This window comes from Neophocaena asiaeorientalis, unplaced genomic scaffold (assembly GCF_003031525.2).
Source record: "Neophocaena asiaeorientalis asiaeorientalis breed wild unplaced genomic scaffold, Neophocaena_asiaeorientalis_V1.1 scaffold105, whole genome shotgun sequence".
NCBI classification, from domain to species: domain Eukaryota; kingdom Metazoa; phylum Chordata; class Mammalia; order Artiodactyla; family Phocoenidae; genus Neophocaena; species Neophocaena asiaeorientalis.
The window spans coordinates 4,630,436-4,648,781 of NW_020172162.1; the positions used below are offsets into that span (position 1 = coordinate 4,630,436).

Genomic DNA, 18,346 nt, shown 5'->3' on the forward strand with positions numbered 1-18,346 from the left:
AGAGGCAGTGATTGGGGCCAAGGGTCGGTGTGATTGTCACAGTGTAGACCTTCAGGCTCCTACACAGCTGCCCCCCCTGCACACTCCCCCACCTCCCCCCTGTAGGCAGCCAAAGTCCTGTTTACGGCAGAAGCTTTTTTATTGTCAACGGTGAGGCCTCTCCCAGGCAGCCCCGATGAACAGGGTGGCACTGTCCTGGGGTGAGGCAGTCTTCCTTGCAGAGAAGAAGACAGGCAGCCTACCCTCTTCTAGCCCTGGGGCCCTGGCCCCGAGGCCAGCTCACTGAGCCTGCGCTCCTCCTGGAAGCGGATGAGGGCATCTCGCTGGTTCACCACGTCCACTAGCTTCCTCAGGACCTGGTCCTCAGCCTGCCGGTCGGCAGCTGTCTTCAGGGTTTCTGAAGGGAGGAGGTGAAACTTACTTAGAGAACAGAGAACGGGGAGGACGGCAGGAGAGGCACAACCTAATCCCGGCCTGTGTGACTTCTACAACCCCAGCTGTTCCCCACTCTGAATTTGGTTTATCAACACTAATGGTTTTCTAGCATTGTTTAGCAGCAACACCACTTTTAAAGGAATCTTGTGTAAAAGCCCAATTGTGCAGCTGTGATTGAACTGAAGGCACGGAATGTGGGCCTGGAGCCCCATCCTCTGGCTTCCTGCAGTTCAAGAAGCAATTCAGAAGACAGTTCAGCCTCAGAGGTGCTCAGACTAGAGGACTGTTGCCTGGGCAGTATCTGAGATCACGAGGCTTGTGCAAATACCAGCCTCTCCCCACATCCCACCTACCTTCCCGGTTCATGTAAGTTCGCAGTTCTTGGTCCAGCTGCCACTGTTTCTCCTCCAAGTTCAGCTCCTGCACCCTGGGGGGGGCAGGGATAGAAAAGGCACAGGTGTCTAGGGTGACCGAAGACCTGGCTGTGGGGCCTGGCTCACACGCCATTGCCCCCCACGCCCCAACTCCGACACCCCTTACGTGATCATGAGCTCAGCCTCCTCGGCCACCAGGCTGTTTTTCTTCTGAACAAGCTGTAGCAACTGTTCTAGCCATAGTGCCTTTTGCTGTTCGGGGGAACCTGACAAGAAGGAAGAAGAGGGGCCAGTCAGGCTTCTAAGCAGGGTCACAGGAATCACGGCATGAGGAGCAGAACCTGCTGTGGGCCACAGCCTGGTAGTCTGGGGGTCGCTGGGGGTGGAACACAGGGCCAGGAGGCAGAGGTGTCCTAGGCTCACTTATCCTCCCTGTCTTCACTCACTGCTCCGGCTCCTCAAAGCCAGCTCCAGCTCCATGCCCTTGGCCTCCAGCTCCCTCAGGGCAGCCTCGATCTCATTTTGTCGCCGTTGGATGGCCTGAGAACAAGGCAGAAGGCCCAGGAGTCTGCGGATTGCTCAAGAACAGAGTCCCAGAGGAGCTCTGATACCCAGTCTCAGAACTCTGATCCCGTTAGAACCTCCGGGAACCCCTAGGCCGCACCTGAGCCTTGCAGAACCGCTTCATCTCCTCCTCCTTAGCACGGCGCAGCAGAGTCCGACGCCACGTTGGGTAACTGTTCATGGTGCCTGAGTTCTTAGCCAAGTTCCACAGAACCTACGACAGGGTCAGGTGGATAGGGGTTGGGAAAGCTCCATTTGAAAGGGACCAGAAAGACCCTGGGCTGGAAGTGGGATAAGTTCTGATAGAAAAGGTGGAGGCCTAGAGACATGAAAGAGACTGGGTGAGAAGACATTCAGAGTCATTTGGGCTCAAGAGGTTGGGTGCTGTGGGTTTCTCCCGGGCAGGGGCCAGGGTATATTTAGTGGATGCGTGCTGGCTTGGGCAGAATAGGTGGCCAGGTTCTTCCCACTCACCTGTTCTGTGTCTGAGTCCAACGGCACGTCTTCCTCTGCTTCCTCATCACTGGAGCAAGGACTCTCTTCTTCCTCCTTCTCCACGGCCACAAGAACTAAGCAGAGAAGTGGATATGGGCTGAGATCGCAGGACCTCCCTCCCCATTCCCCACATCCCCGTCCAAGAATCTGAATACCACCCTCCCATCCCCACCCTGGGCCAGCAGTTACCTTGAGGGCTCTGGACTGGCATTCTCCAGCCCACAAAGCTTCCCTCCAGGGCCTGGCGGGCCAAGACGGAGCAGCTTCGGGGGGGCTTGGGTGGAGGCTCCATTTCCGGGTCAGGGGTGAGATGAAGGGAGGATAACCGCTGGCGTTCTGGGCTGGAGAGGCGGATCAGCCGACGGGTGGGCTGGCTTGGGACAGGACTGGTCTCCTCCTGGGGGGCCCCGGGAATCGAGGGGCGTGATGGCATGTTATTCTCACTGTGTGTGGGAAGGTCCTAGAAGAGCCACCATATGCTCTGGTCAGTGACCTGCCCAGTGTGGGTTGAGGCAGCCCCTTGAGACAGATGTGGGCCCTGGCGTTCATTCATTTATGCCGTCTACCGAACAGTGTGAGGCAGTGTTCTAGATACTTGGGATTCATCAACAAGTAAGACAGTACAGAGATCCCTGCCATCATGCAGTTTACACTCTAGTGGAGAACATTCAGTTACCCCCAGCAAAGTCTCAGGCTTAGAGAGCCCTTTCCTCTTTCCCACCCCCCATCCCACATTTCCACAGCTTTTACCTGACTCTCAGGGCCTCTGTTGCTGCTATCCTCTTTGTGGCCTGGCTGGGGCAGGTGCTGGAGGCAGTAAAAATGTCCTGGGAAGGCGGGAGAGGGGAGGAGCCATCAGATGCAGGCAGCCCGGTGAACAGATGTTCAGTTTATCAGGGAAGGTCGGGGTGACAGGCCTCTGCATTGGCTGATAAATTTCTACCAGCCTCCTGACTTCTCAGAACCCCGCATTTGGGGCTTTGGAGGGGACAGAGGAGACGGAGCTCAGGAGAAGAAAGTGTCATCGTCAGCCTGCTTCCACCTCATGCCCAGCACCCCGGTTCCCCTCCACCTTCAAGCTCCTGGCCCCCCCAAGCAGGGCCAGACCCAGAGTCCCTCTGAATGCCTCCCAGGCCCACTCACCATCTCCTGGGTGCTGCCCGTAGCCACTTGGCCATAATGTGGCCTCACAGATATGGCAACGGAAGCAGCTCCGGTGGAAGAAACGGCCATTGGCACAGAGGCGTTCCAGGATATAGAGGTGTTCCCCACACAGTGCACACAGATCCTCGGCACTGGCCTGCACCAACCCCCAGGCCGCAGGTCAGCTGGAGTCCAAGGCAGCTGCCAAGTTTTTCCCTTCCCCTCCCTGCCCTTCCAAGGCCTCTGCCTGCAGACAGGGCCCCTGTTCTCACCTCCTGGTATTGGGATGGGGGTGTCACCGGTACATCAGGCTCTGGGACAGGTGGCTCCTCAGTACTTGGGGTCTCAGCCTCTACCTAAAAAGGTAAGTGCTCAGGCCCAGAGGTAGAAGGGCAGGATCAGCTGGGGAGTCCATGTGTACAGATGAATAGAAAGGACTGGAAGGGAAAGGGAGTGAGACTAGGAAGCGAGACTGGATGGTGCGGGGGGAGGTTACAAGGAGCTGGGGTGGCGAGCAAGGCCTGGGGGGACAGGATATGGGAAAGAGTACCTCAGGGAAGGGACTGTCCGGCCCCTGCGTGCATTTACCTCCACACGAGGCTTCTTGCCACCAGCATCCTCCCCATTTCCCTGCAAGAAGTCCTACGTTCTGAGCCCCCAGTTCTCCCCTTCCCCCATTCTGAACATCCTCATCACCCCAGGGATCCCCACAAGGAACCCACTGCCCAGGCCAACCCCACCCAAACTCCCCACCTGGGCCCGGGTCCGTTGCAGGGTCCTCTGCAGTTTGCCAAGGAACAGCACAGCGCTGGCAGTGCCCGGGGAGCCTTGGCTGACTGGGCCTGCTGGGAGAATCAGGGTAGATGGGGGGCCGATACTGTACCCCCCAGAACAGACAGCTATGTGCCAGCCCAGAAAGAAAGAGGATACCTCCCCCCCCCACACACACACACACTTCCTAAAAAACTTCCTCTTCACCCCACCCCGTCCTCCCCACTTCCTCTTCACCCCACCCCGTCCTCCCCACCTCCGGGTCACCTGGGTTGTGAGGTGTGCTCTTGAAGGCACTATGGAAGTGGCTGAGGTAGGCAATGAGGCCCAGTGGGTCATTCCCTGCCACCATTGCCTGTGCAGACAACACGGGCGTGATGCCCAGCTCATGCTCTGCCATCTTCAGCGCCCAAGAAGTTGCTTCCAGAGCCCCGACTCCCTGCAGCTCTGAGGGTTCCCTGTGGGGCGTCAGGGAGAAAGGCCAGTGGGAGACCAGAACTTGCCCCATGGAAGGGGGAGAGAGCAGTAGGGGAGGGACATCAGGAAAGGGAGGAGAGGGCATAAAGGGTTTTCATTCTCTGTGCTACATACCCCCCACCCCTCCCATGACAACAGCATCTGGCCTTGGGGGGCTTCTACCACTCACAAAGCTCTCCGTATTGAATGCATTTGATTCTCATGGGCAGGCAGAGTCAGGCGAGAAATCTATCTCTAGGGAAGCAAAGTGACTAGAGCAGGATTATTAGCAAGGGGTGGCCTGGGACGCAGCTGGGTGTGCTAACTCCTACACAGTGATCACCCACCATTCCACACTGCCTGGAGAGGGAGGGGCTATCAGGGACCCCCAAGCCCAATGCCTGACTCACAGCAGGCCGGGCCGCAGCCGGTGCACGAGGGCACACAGAGCCAGCCCATCCACCCAGGAGGAAGACAGGTCGGTGACGTGGACCCCTGGGTACCCAGCCGTCTGCTCCTGGCACCAGTGTAGCAGCTCCTCCTGGGTGGCCACCGACCCTAGGAGAGGAAGCCACGCTGTACTGAAGGCACCGGGGCCCGCAGAGAGAGCCCAGCTGCTGGGTGCGGGGTCTATATGGGAGGGGGAAGCAGGGACCCACGCCTCCTGGGCACCAGCCCAACACTCCCTGTCAGCAGCACCTCCTTCATCCCACTTTTCTCATTTGAAAAAATCTTTCTGGCAATAAAGTAGGGGAATGAATAGAGTGAAACCACTGCTGGCCACAGAGAGGGCAGCAGGCTATGAGCTGAGGGGCAAGGGAGGCCCAGAGACTTAAAAGGAGAGGCAGGTTTGGGGTCTGCAAGGCGGGAAGGGGCAGAACAGCTGAGAAGAGTGCAGCTCCGCTGCCATCCAGCTGCTGCGTTACAGAGGCTGTTAAAGTGCTGAAATACTCCACACAAGTTGGCAAATGGCTGCTGCTGAGCACCCCACTGCCCTGCACTCTCCAGGAGGCCCCAAACATCTCCACCACCCAGCAGTGCTCCAGCACCCTGCTCCCTGCCGCCAGCGTCTACCACTGTTCTGATCATTGGTGCTTGTGCCTCACTGCTTGGTAAATATTTTGGACATGGCCACGGAGGAAGGCCTGCTCACCAGTGGCCGGCTTTCCTGAGTCTGTCTTGTCACTCATTCTCCGCACAGGCTCCTTGGCCTCCACATCATACAGGTCTCGTACCTAAGGCAGCCCCTTTCAGGTCTCCAGGCAGGCGGACCACACACACCCCGGCCACCCCACCCAGTCCATGGGGGAGGGGCTGCCTGGGTGGGACTCACCCACAGGGCAGGGACTGGGCAGACCACAGGAGGGAAGGCCTGACCTGGGGTGCGGGACCTGACCCGGGAAGTCTTGGCGGGCGGTGCCAGGGGTTCTGACCTGACTGGGGGTCACGGCCCGGAGGTTCAGGTTGGGATAGCGGGAGGCTGGGTCCAGCCCATACTGGGCCACATTGCGGTGCATGTTTTCTGGGGATGTCTGTGACAGGAGCTGGTACAAGCTCTCTCTGGGGAGATGAGGGCAGGGTCGGGCACAAGTGGGAGGGCACCATCAGCGCCCACCCCTCCAGAAGTGCCAGGCCTTTCCTTCGTTCTCTTTTCTCTACGCTCCCATCTACTCAGCCAGCATCCCCGACCCTACTCCTGACTCTTGTCCTATACCCAGCCCTGCCCCCACCCCGCCCCCCAACTCCCCAATTCAGGCCTCACCTCTCTGCCAACACCTCTAGGGGCCCAGCGCCCTCTGCCCAGCGCTTCACCATCCAGGCGGCGTCAAAGGCTGCCAAGAAGCCCCGGGCCACTCCAGTGCCCAGGGGCCAGAAGGGCTGCAGGGGCAGAAGGACAGGAAACAGCTCAGGGAGAGTCCAACAAGGGTGTCCACGCCCAGATGACCGCAGGGCCATAGCAGAGGGGGCCCTGACACACCAAGCCACCTTCTGCTCCTCCTTACAAGAAGCAGACCTTTTTATACCCCCTCCTTCCCACGAGGCTGCTTCCTCCCCCAGCCAGGGAACCCCTGTGCCTACTCACAAGGGGTCCGGAGAGCCCCTCCCCAATCAGCGAACACTGACCCCTCACCTCCACCAGGCAGTCCCCAACCAGCCCCAGCAGCAGGCGGGCGCCATGCTTCTCCTGCACCCGAGCAGAGCTCTCTGCCCGCATCATGCTTGTGAAGTCAAAGGCAGAGACGTCGGGCCGCCCGTGGGCATCCTGGGCAAACTCCAGCTTCCCGAGCTTGCCGTGGGTGGCGAAGTCGGCAGCTGCCCGAGCAAAGCGCTGCAAAGCCTCGGGCGCCACATTGGCGCTGCCCAGCAGCCGGTCTGTCTCCGGCCAGTCCTATGTGGCCAACAGATCAGAACCAGCAGGGTCAGTTGGGCCATCACATCCCCTTAGGTGTAGAAGGTACACATCCTGAGGCCCCAGGAACGGGCTTCCCCAGACTACACAGCAGTTGAAGGCTGAGCTGGGAGGAGAATTTGAATGTCCAGCCTCTCACGCTCGAGCCCTGTCCTCAACTCTCAGCCTGCCGCTTGCTGGGGGTCCCAGGTCCCACCCTGCCTCCAAGGCCCAGTATCATTACTGTTACCATACACCTGCTTTGGACAAGTCACTGAACTTCTCAGAGCCTGTTTCCCCATCGTTTAGAGATAACGTACCTAACTTCTCAAGGTACTCGTGTGCATTAGGTGAGAAAATGAACATAAAGCTCTCAACAAAGTACCTATCACATAGTAGGTGTTCAACTAGTTCATTCAGCAAATACTTTCAGGGTGCTTACTACATAGCAGGCACCATTCTAGGCACTGGGAATCATCAGTAAACAAAAGACGGACAAAACCCCTGCCTTAATGGAGCTTACATTGTGTAGTCCTGTGGCTGGTATAAGGTGTTTAGCCCAGAATATGATTCAGGTTGCCACGTAAGTCCCAGGGGAGAAGAGCTTATCGAGGTGGAGGAAGTGCCATCGCAGAGAGGATGGACTCTCTCCACACCCAGGGAGAGACTGTGTCCAGGCCTGGCCCCTACCTCCCAGGGCCCACCACCCAGCCCCTCCCTGCCTGGGCCCAGGCCCCACCTGACGCAGCACCCCCAGCCGTAGCAGGCACTGCTTCTTGGCTGTCATCACAAAGTAGTGGGTGTCATCCTTGTAGTACACGATGTTCTCCAGATCAATGCCTGTGGGGATAGGGCAGGGTACAAGGAATGTGCCTCGTCGTCATGTGTCACCTCTCCAAATGCCCCAGCCATGCTTGACCTCTGAGAGCTGGGATCACAGCTCAGCCTGCAGCGGCACCTCTACCCACACACACACAGGGGGGGGCCCATGAGTTCTGGTGGCACAGCGGACCATCTGTCCCAGGCCCAGGAGGCCTAAAGGTGTGGAGCAAAGTGAGAAACTTGGGTGGGGTGGCAGCTGGGAGATGTGCACCACATAGTCCACAGGCTTGCAGAGGACAGCCTGGCTTCTCCGACCGACCGGGATGTGCACACTCCAGGGGGGCGTGGCAGTGCGAAGCCAAAGGAACCATAGGGCATCTTCTGGAAGTACCACTTTCATTTTGAATATACAGCATTTTGTTTTGCTTTGTTTTTGTTTTTTTGAATTTTATTTTATTTTTTATACAGCAGGTTATATAGCATTTTTATATTAAAGCATATGTAAAACAGCACAAAGCAAAATCCCATGCATTTTGCGAGAGATTTCTAAGACTCGTCATGCTGGGTGGCTGAGTGGGGCTGTGGCTGCTGAATCCCTGGGGGCTCAAGTTCTTTGCTGCCAAGACCACAAAGATGGAAAAGTATGGGATTCCTTGGACTGTGGACAGGTCTGAGAGGGAGAGGTGGGAGGCAGGCCACAGTGAGGCACAAGGAGGGCAAACCCTGTGAGGGTGGTCCTGACCTGTGGCTTTAAGCAGGCTCTGGAAGAAGCTCTGGTTGTAGATCCTGGCCACACCGCTGATCTCGGGCACCTGTGTCTCTTCCACCGTGCGCCCGTTCACAAAGTTGGCCGTGATGCCAATGGCCAGTTTGCCACGCATTTCTCGCACTGTGAAGCCTAGAGGTGGGGACAGGGGGGTGGTGGCAGGAGGACGACTGGTGTAACAGCCTAGAAAGGCCCACATGGAGCTCAAGATGCTGGCTTCTTCGAGGGAAGGGATCACTCACCTTCAGGGACGAATTTACCTCCAGCTGCAGAGATGAGGACATCAAATTCATAGTTGGCCAGTTGGGCTGGGGGGCTGGGCTGGAGCTGGGCACGCCAACCACTCCCTGGGGCAGAGGGTGTGAGCGGCACAAAGGTGTGGAAATCTGAAGGGGCCCCTGTATTCCCAGGACAATCCAGTGAAATAATTAAATAAACGTTTAAAGGGCTTTATGGTTTAGAAAGCAATGACACACTGTCTATCAAATTACACCTTCACAACAGCCATGGAAAGTAGATAAGGAAAAAAATACTTGGGGGTCCTCAGGAGCAGAGAAGTACTTACCCTTTCTGGGAGGGGGCTGAAGGCCAGTGAAAGTGACACCCCAGTGAATTTCCACCCCCAGGAGTAATGCAACTTTCAACAAAAGCAGCTGAAGTTGCCGGATGCCTGGAAGGGAGAGGACATTAGGAACAGGGACCCCAGGTTCCCCCAGCCTTCCCAAGCACCAGTGTGTTCCTGGTCAGAGCCGGAGAAGGTCTGAGAGATCACTCAGTCCAACTGCCCATTTCACAGGTGAGGGCCCTGAGTCCGGAAAGCCGCCTGGCTGAAGTGAATCTTACCCACCCTGCCTCTCAGCCGGCCCAGCGGCAGCCCCCCGACCCCGTCCACTGGCCTGTCTCCAGGCCCAGGCTCACCCGCCCCTCCAGGCCACCACGTGGTGCTCACTGATGTGGTCCAGGGAGCCTGTGCAGAAGCGCCCGTAGAACTTCTTGGCGCCGAGTGCCCGAAGGTCATGGATGGTGAAGGGCCAGAGGTGGAGCACGTTGTGACGAGAGAACTTGGTGCGCTTTTCCACCAGCACCACTCGGGCCCCAAGCATCGCCAGCTCCACAGCAGCCCGCAGCCCACAAGGTCCAGCACCCACCACCAGGCACTGCGAACACACAAGGCAGCGTCGGCCTGGCATCTGGCCGCTCCTCTGACTCCCCCCACTCTCCAGGCCCCATCCCAGGCACCGGGTACCCACCTTAGTGCTGGTGCAGGCCCGGCCCTGCTGGTAGACAGGCTGGCTTGCTCTCTTGTCCAGCTTGGCCCACAGCGACTTGGCACTCCAGTAGTTGAGCTGGGCCTTGATCTTGTGGTACTGGGGCAGCCCCCCACCGGGCTCCAGCCCCAGGGCCCTGCATAGCCCCTGGAAGCTGCTCAGCACATCCTGGCACAGCTGGGCCTGCAGGACGCTCTCAAAGTGGGCATGCGCTGGGTTGATGGAGGTGGGTGAGGCCATGGAGACCTCGGAGGCTCCCAGGGAGAGGCAGGGGCACGTGGCTGCTAGAGAGAAGGAAGGAAGAGAAGGGAAGAGGCTGGAGAAAGGAGGAAGGGAAAAGGAAGGGGAGGAGAAGAAAGTCTGGTATCCCCAGGGAGCTCCAGGTCCAACCCTGATTGGCTCTGCTCCTCACTGCCAGCTGCTCCAGAGACAACTGCTATCCCTTCCACTCCAAGTGAAATTTGCCAAATTTGGAAATGAAAAATCAGCAGTCCTGGGCACAGATGGCACACGGAAAGCCAGGGAGCCTCCAGCTCAGCCTTCTTGCTCAGGGATCTCCAAGCCCTGCTCCATCTCTGGGGCCCAGGGGACAGGAATTCTTACCCTGCCTCCTCGGGGCCCTGGAAGCAGAGCACGGGGAATTTCTCGGATGTGAAGAGGGCAGGGCGCCCAGGAAGAGAGCTTTCCGTGAAGTACAGACAGGGACAGATCTAACACCGGAAACCCCAGCTGCTAGGCACACGTACTGCCCTATCTCACCCCAAGCCTCCCTGTACCCAGCACCCTCGGGGGGCTCAGTGTGACGCTGGGTGTGGGGTGCATCTTATGCCAGGGGCAAAGTTCTCCTCCTTAGCGCTGCTCATTGCCTCACCACGGGGAGGAGATGGTCTCTAACCCTGTAGGTTCCACTTCCCACCACCACAATACTGCAAGGAACAGCCCCAGGATGTTGCATCTGACTGAGTAACACACAACTGGGTCTATTTCTGACTCACTGTGGTCAAAATACTTCCCTCGTGACTTGCCACTGCTCCAGTGGGCCACAGTACGGTTGGGGGACTGCGGGGGCGACAGGGCAGCAGGGTTCGCCCCTCCCAGCTTCCTCTCACTCCCATCGACGCCCCACCCCATCCCTGCATGCTCTCCCAGGAATCTCCCGAAACAAGGCCTCCCTTTGTCCCCTTCTCCCTCGCTCGGGCCCCCACGCAACTTGAGGGGTGTTGGAGAGAGCTTTCTCACGCTGGGACCCGGAGGAATCAGAGGGCACGGGGATTCCTGGAGAATTGCCCACGGGGGAGTTCGAGTAGGAGGGTGGCACTCATGGGGGGAGATCCTTGGGCTGATCCCCCTCACGCTGCTCGGTCGCCTCACCGGCCCCTGCCCGAACCCAGCGGCCGGGCCGAAGCAGGAGATGAAAATCGCCGCCGCAGGTCACCTGGATGGGGGCGGACGGAACGTCAAGAAGGGCGAAGGTCTCTCTTAGGGGGTGGGAAGGAGGAAGACCTCGGCGAAGTGGGGAGAGGGGGGACCCAACCTGGAAACACCAGGACAAATAATGTGCGAGGGCTGGACCGGTCTGGAAGGATGGAGAGGGAGCTGGACCACTGGCAGCGGGGGTCGGGGGTACTCACACTCTAGACCGCACAGTTTGGAGAGGGGCTGAGCAGGGCGGAGGTGCAGAGAGACGGGCCGGACCGGCCAGGCGGAATTCAGGAGCGCCGCGAGCCACATTTCCCCGGAGGCGCATCCCTACTCCTACCCCGGGCCTCCGCGGGCGGGGGCCGCACATTTGGCGCAGCTGGACAACTTACCCGGGGTCTCGGGAGCCCGTAGGGGCCGCTTCCTGCCAGGCGGGCGTCCCAGTCCGGCGGGTTGGGGGACGGGGACGGAGGAAGGGAGATGGAGGAGACGCAGACCAAGAGCCGGGATTGCAGGGCAGCACGAAGTGTGTAGGCCCCCACACCAGGGCACGCGGCCCGCAGAGGCTTTATTCGCGCCTCATTAGCATCTCATTACCCGGCGTTTCCCGGCTGGGAGCAGCCAAGGGCCCGCCCATGGCTGCAGGGTGGTGCCCGAGGGCGTGGCGCAGCCGGCGCCGCTTCCCGCTTGAGGGCCGAAGACCCGGGCCCCGCCTGGTGGGGGCCTATGAGAAGCGGGTCGGAGGCATCCGGAGCCGTACTGCGCACCCGCGGCCTCTGGCTCCTTCTCAGAGCCTGCGCCTGAAAGCTAGCGCTTCCCGGGAGGGCGAGGCCACCTGCCCTTGCGCAGTACGTACTGCGCGGCCGCCCCCCGAGAACTGGGCGGAGAGGGCGCTCGGACTGGGCAAGAAGTCTGCAGAAGCTGTTGGATCCGTAGGTAGCATCTGCGTCCTCCTCACCTCTCCTACCAGGAGATCCACGGCCCGGGCGCCCCACGATGGATCCAAGCTCGGGGTCCGCCTCCCCTGCAACCAGTCTGCCTCTAGACCCGGGCTGCGGGCAACCGGCACGGATTTAGAGCCCTGGAAACTCGGCAATCTGCAGCTTCCACAGCGGCATGAGTGAGCGGGCAAGAGGGTCTTGGGCGTGAGGGTACTAGACCGGCGGAAATGAGAGGGGTGTTTGGGTGAGAGGCTAGTTCCCCAATATTCAAGAATGCCTTGGAGAAAGGACCCACAGAGCTGGCAGTGCTGAAAAGGGCTTGAGAGACCTTTGGGATCAACTTCCTCATATTCCCCATAAGGAAACAGCTGAATGTGAAGGTACTCTTCCAAGGTCATTCAACTAGTTAATAAAACATCAATCTCATTTGTTAAGCATCTACCATGAATATTACCTTAATCTCAGTGATCACATGAATCCCACTTTACTGAAAAGGAAACCGAGGGTCACAGAGGTTCTGTGACCCGCAACAAAGTTACACAGCAAGTGGCAGAGCTGGTATGGAACCCAGGTCTATCTGGACTCCACTACACCAGTGTTGATCCAATGTGACAAATGAAAGGCTGGCATCGTAAGAAGCTGTTTCTTGTTTAGAGGAAGTGACATAATAAACACTAACGAAACAGGAATGAATGGGAGGGTCCTCCCCTTGAGATCCAGGGACAGAAAAAAAATGGTTACCCTATGGCTCTTCCCTTCTCTTTACTCTCACTTTGCATTTTGTCTGGAAACCCTCTGAGAACAAGCAAGACCTGTATACTTATACTGCTCCCAGCTTGAGCTGAGAAGCAGGCAGGGAAGGGGAAATGCCTGCTCTCTGCCAGGAGAGGCCTGAATTCAGCCAGGTCAGGCTCAGGAAACTAGGACAGCCTCCCAGTTGGACCCATTCTAGCTCTTGAGTATGACTAGTTGAGTATGACTAGTTATTTGGCTTGAAATCAATTTGCCAAATATCGGACACACCTATGTTTAAATACATAGTGTAAGAAGGGTTCTAAAGTCCAGTCTGAATGGGTTACCAGGCTTTTAGAATCACTCCATTTCCCTTTCATTAGCTGATGGTAAATAAGCAGCTGCTCTGATTTAGTGGATTAGCTGAGGCCCAGCAGGGGCCCTTGACTCAGTGACTTGTGGTCTCGGCCAAACAGGGTTATGTGGCTCTCTGAATGGCAGATGGTAAAATTTGTCTTTAAAAAAGATCACAGAACAATAATGACTTCATCAATGCTTAAAAAACGGCTGACTTGGGAGTTTCACTTTATGTTAATTAAAGATACACAGTGGAGCAAAGATCAATGGGGAATATATTGGTTTGTAATCTAGAAGATCTGGCCAGATGCCAGCTTTGCTTCATACAAACTTATGTAACCTTGAAAAGTCACCAACCACCATGCTTCAGTCTTAAATCTAAATGGAGGCAGTTTAATTACTCAACCTCATCAACCCATTTTGATTCTAAAATCCTATTATTCAATGTTGGTGACTCTAAGAAATATATAGTCCAGAAGGCCCAAAACAAGTTCTAGTTAGATTTTCTTCAAAAAAAAAAGAACTCTAATAAAACTAAAAGAATAAATTATTATTTATCTACAAGTGTTTCTCTTCTTAATTAGAATCTTGAGTCATGATCCACATTATATGTGTATATGAAACTAAAAATACTGGCACAAACACACTGGCTAATTCACATTGGGTCAAATAAGTGGTTGATACATGCAAAGTCAGTCTGTGGTTTTTTGGTCATGTGGCACAGCTTGTGGGATCTTAGTTCCCCGACCAGAGATCGAACCCAGGGCCTTGGCAGTGGAAGTGCCGAATCCTAACCACTGGACTGCCAGGGAATTCCACAAAAAGTTAGTTTTAAAAGAATCACATTCTAGGGCTTCCCTGGTGGCACAGTGGTTGGGAGTCTGCCTGCTAATGCAGGGGACACGGGTTCGAGCCTTGGTCCAGAAGGATCCCACATGGTACAGAGCAACTAGGCCCGTGAGCCACAACTACTGAGCCTGCGCATCTGGAGCCTGTGCTCCGCAACAGGAGAGGCCGCGATAGTGAGAGGCCCGCGCACCGCGATGAAAGAGTGGCCCCCGCTTGCCACAACTAGAGGAAGCCCTCGCACAGAAACGAAGACCCAACACAGCAAAAAAAAAAAATAAATTAAACTCCTACCCCCATCTTCTTAAAAAAAAAAAAGAATCACATTCTAATGTTTTTGCAAATAATCACTCCAGCAGTGGCCTAGGTCAAAAACCTGAGCCATTAAAACAGGATCCCTTTCCTCTAATCCACATCATGTTCTGTCTTCCTGCAATGCCATCCTTACTTCACCTCCTAACCTTTCATCTCCTGGGCCTGGAGTCGGAAACTAGATCCCTAGCACTGCAGGTGACGGTTCTAAGCCACCCTATATATGACTTTACACCGGTAGGTCAGCGTGTTCAAATACCACAGCCATGGTCCTGGGTCAGGAGCCATGGCTGCAGTGTAACCAGGCAGACACAGCTCCTAATGTAAAAATAATTATCAGCTGAGACCAAAGTGTAGCGTGCTGTGGACAGATATGAAAGTGTGGCTTGATTGAGATCAGAGGGTCAGGGAGGATTAGAGGATGAGGAAGCAACACTTGAACTGAATTCTGACAGATGTGCAGACGTTAGTGAGACAGAGAGTAGGGGGCAGAAACCTTTCAAGCCTGAGAAACTGCCTGCCTTAAAGCCTAAGGCAGGAAGTTGCTGGGTATGTTTGGGGAACAGCCACGAAGACAGTGTGGTTGGAAGTGAGAATGGGGAAGGGACCCAAGAGGAAGATGGGTTGGGGATTTTATTCTGAGTGCAGTGAGAAACTGCAGGATTGTAAGCAGAGCAGAGATAACGATCGTGTTTGCATTAATAACATGATATCCACGCACTTAGCAAGGCACTCTGCTTGATGCTAAGGGCACAATGGTAAGCCCAGATAGATCACCATTTCCAGCAGAGAAAGGGGTGGGGGAGGGGAAGAAACGCAGGCCTTGGCAGGAGTCCAGGCAAGAGGATATGGTGATGGTGTAGCACTTGGGATTGAGAAGTGGATGGACTCAAAATATAGTTTGAGATGAAACTGACATAACTTGATGACTGATTGGGAGTGGGGGTGAGGAGGGGCCCATCAAGAATGACTCCCAGCCTTCTTTCTTGGCTGATAAGAGTGAGAGAATCGAAAATTTCAGTTTCTCATTCTTTCTTACCCTTCCCTGCAACTTTATCCTCTATATGCCGCTTTTTATTCAAATACCTTCTCCAGAAGTCAAAGTGTGATGATTGCACAGACTCCGAGATAACACAAGCGACAAAGATTAAAAATACAAATATGTTCAAGATCTTTTTACTTTCCCATATTTTTGTTATGAGAGTACTTTCATACTTCAAACATTAAGATTATAGGAAAATCTGTTCAGAAGCCATTTAATCATACTAGAATTATCTATGAGAGGTAGATTTTTAAAATGTAAACATTCTTGTTTATATCCCTAATTTAGCCTAAGGACGCTTCAGTTTAACTTTTCATCTAACAAGGATAAAATACAAATGAACTAAAACCAAGAGCCAAACTATTCTTTTGGAAAATCTTCAAATCCATATTTTAAATCGAATATTATGGATATTAATTAAAAATAAATAATAAATCTATGCTCTAAGACTGGGGAAGTTCCCTGAGCTCTGCTCAAATTTTTCCCTTTCTACATAGTAGTAGAAAGGGATACAGTAGTATTTTTCACTTACATTAAAAAAGAAAAAAGCTAAGATCTCTTGCTAATGTTACCTAAACTTGTTACCTAAAAGCTTTCCTACTCTGGTACATTTCCAGTGAGAATGGTGATATGTGTATATAGTCCAGTCAACTTAAGTGTTTGTTGCTTAATTATGTGTAAAGAATTTGAAAGCAAGATAAACTATGGCAGTGACATTCCAGCTTCTTTTAGAGGTCATTCCTTTATACCTGCTGTTTACAAAAGGCAAGGGGGATTATTTTTCTTTTTTAGAGGCAATTCCTCCAAACCTGCTCTTTACAAAAACAAGACAAAGCGTTTTCTTTCAATTCTTGAGAGTTTAGGCTTATTTTACTTTGGAAACTGAGGATGAAATTTTACCTGAGTACTTATAAGGGTAACAAAAATAAAGTAAATCGGGCTTCCCTGGTGGCGCAGTGGTTGAGAGTCCGCCTGCCGATGCAGGGGACATGGGTCCGTGCCCCGGTCCGGGAAGATCCCACATGCCACGGAGCGGCTGGGCCCGTGAGCCATAGCCGCTGAGCCTGCGCGTCCGGAGCCTGTGCTCTGCAAGGGGAGAGGCCACAACAGTGAGAGGCCAGCGTACCGCAAAAAAAGAAAAAAAAAAAAAGAAAGAAAAGAAAGTAAATCTGCCCAAAATATAAAATATCCTCAATCAGAAGTTTAAAAAAAGTTCAAACAGAAGTTCAGGTTAGTTAAAGCATTTTTGCTTTAGTAGTAACTTACAGCCAATTGGTAAATTTCAATTAAGCTTTAAATGAATAGTAGTAAAATACTGACCTAAGTATTATTAATATGGTAGTTACTGCATTTCTGTACAAAGATTGTAACTTTTACTATTATTGCTCTATGTAAAAAGTTTATGATTGTATGCTAAAATTTCAGACACAGACCCTCAATTTTAGTCAAAAAGGTTCTATTACATAAAGCAGATCATATGTAAAGAGAAACCCAGCTTAAAGTTTCAATAGGCTGATGGTATTAAGCCCATCTGGTGGAAGCAGCCCCCCCTGTGCCCCAGTTCCGGCTCTGCCACTTACTGTGTGACCTCAGGCAATGGACTTCATCTGTTGGGGCCTCAGTGTTCTCATCCATAAAATAGGCATAATAATATTACCTCGTAGGAATGTCATGAGAATTAAGTAAAATATGATTGTGCTGCAAATGGGTTACAGGTGTGTCCCAGACGCTGCTTCCCACCTCACTCCAGCTGCCGTTGTTACTGGCTGAATTGTGTCCCCCCTACCAAATTCACGTTGATGTCCTAACCCCCAGTACCTCAGAATATGAGTTTGGAGGTAGTGCCTTTAAAGAGGTAACTAAGTGAAAATGCGGTCACCGGGGTGAGCCCTAATCCAGTATGAGTGGTGTCCTTATAAGGAAATTAGGACAAACACAAAGGAAGCCCATGTGAAGACACAGGGAGGAAAAGATGGATGGGAGGCCTCAGAAGAAACCAATCCTGCCAACACCTTGATCTCAGACTTTTAGCCTCCGGAATGGTGAGAAAATAAATCTCTGTCGTTTAGGCCACCCAGTCTGTCGTATTCGTTATAGCAGCCCTACCTAGCAAACTAATATGCCGGTCATGGCCAGCAGTGCCTGGAGTCCTCTAACTGAAGGGTACTGGATAAGTCTTTTTTGTGCACCACGATATGGAAAAGGTTTCAGAAGCCCTAAGATACAGACCTAACACACCTGGCTTTCCTCCTGGCCTACAGTAAAGACTCAATATGTGCCAGATATTGTTATTATTCCAATTTATGAAAACCTAGGTGTAAGCATCTATAATGAGACTCTCACATTCCTCAGCATCATTTAACCGGTTGCTCACGTTTACAACACAAGAACCAAATGCAGAAAAATACAGAGGAGAGGTAGAAAGAGGAGTTTCGAGAAACAGAGGGCCAAGCACAAGAACAACAGCTCATTTTGATGGCAAGAGCTCAAGTCTTCCCAAGGCTAGCCCTCTACTGACAGAAAACCAGAGATTCACCTTGCAAAAGTGACAAGGTCGTTTCAGCAGTCTGAAAGCAAAATATTCTACTAATCCCCAAGAAGTACAGTTTGTATGTCTGCACTTATTAAAACAAGTATTTAAATTGTGCAAGCTTAGTACAAAGTAAGTTGGGAAAAAATTAGCCAGCAATTTCTCAGACACAATAGAAACATTTTTACGTACGTGTCATTTCCTTTGGGTGCAGTCACTGAACTTTAAAATTGAGGATGCCACCGTGGCGGTTAAGACTCCATACTCCCAATGCAGGGAGCACAGGTTTGATCCCTCGTCGGGGAACTAAGGTCCCACATGCAGCACGGTGTGGCCAAAGCAAACAAAAAAACCAATGAAACCGTAAAATTGAGGATTTCCTTCAAAGGGGCAGAATGTGTATTTGGGACACAGAAGAGAGGCTTGATTTATAAAGCTATCCTTTTCTCACTTCCCTTTGACAGCTGGTCAGATAACCCAGAACTCTTCCAGAAGAGATTTTCATGGCTGAGACTGGCTCTCACGCTAGAGATGGGTAGGCCTGTGCCACAGGAGCCACTAGCCACCTGTGGCTACCAAGTGCTCACAATGTGGCGTGACTGAGGAACTAGGTTTTATTTTTAATTAATTCTAATATAAATTTTAAAACTGATACTTGTTTCAGTTATTGGGGAAAAAATATGT

The 18,346-nt window shown here is 53.4% G+C and overlaps 1 protein-coding gene across 10 annotated transcripts; it reads right to left on the bottom strand.

Annotated features, from left to right (window-relative positions):
- Positions 1-120: 120 nt before the first annotated feature.
- MICAL1 (microtubule associated monooxygenase, calponin and LIM domain containing 1) lies at positions 121-11,458 on the bottom strand. Of its 10 annotated transcripts, none has more exons than XM_024755539.1 (26): positions 11,295-11,457; positions 10,723-10,918; positions 9,466-9,764; positions 9,165-9,372; positions 8,781-8,885; positions 8,458-8,562; positions 8,192-8,347; positions 7,367-7,467; positions 6,370-6,627; positions 6,001-6,116; positions 5,672-5,798; positions 5,392-5,473; positions 4,649-4,796; positions 4,050-4,240; positions 3,765-3,856; positions 3,600-3,641; positions 3,284-3,367; positions 3,012-3,168; positions 2,619-2,695; positions 2,058-2,328; positions 1,848-1,942; positions 1,474-1,587; positions 1,256-1,349; positions 976-1,075; positions 789-862; positions 249-397 (listed from the first exon to the last, which is right to left on the bottom strand). In XM_024755539.1, the coding sequence occupies exons 3-26, from the start codon at positions 9,721-9,723 to the stop codon at positions 249-251; spliced, it is 3,204 nt and encodes a 1,067-aa protein (XP_024611307.1). In that variant the 5' UTR covers positions 9,724-9,764; positions 10,723-10,918; positions 11,295-11,457. The 10 variants fall into 10 exon arrangements, 9 of the variants coding, with proteins under 9 accessions (XP_024611331.1, XP_024611284.1, XP_024611342.1 ...); XM_024755531.1 differs by having other exon boundaries at positions 9,466-9,767; XM_024755524.1 differs by having other exon boundaries at positions 10,694-10,918.
- Between the last annotated feature and the right edge of the window lie 6,888 nt (positions 11,459-18,346).

Bases quoted from the DNA above. Each gene is read 5' to 3' on its own strand.
- MICAL1 (XM_024755516.1), bottom strand. From the start codon at position 9,723: ATGGCCTCACCCACCTCCATCAACCCAGCGCATGCCCACTTTGAGAGC. The intron at 5,799-6,000 runs GTGAGGCCTGAA...TCATCTCCCCAG, and splicing joins CTAGAGGTGTTGGCAGAGAG to AGAGAGCTTGTACCAGCTCC. The intron at 3,857-4,049 runs GTGACCCGGAGG...TGATTCTCCCAG, and splicing joins GAGCACACCTCACAACCCAG to CAGGCCCAGTCAGCCAAGGC.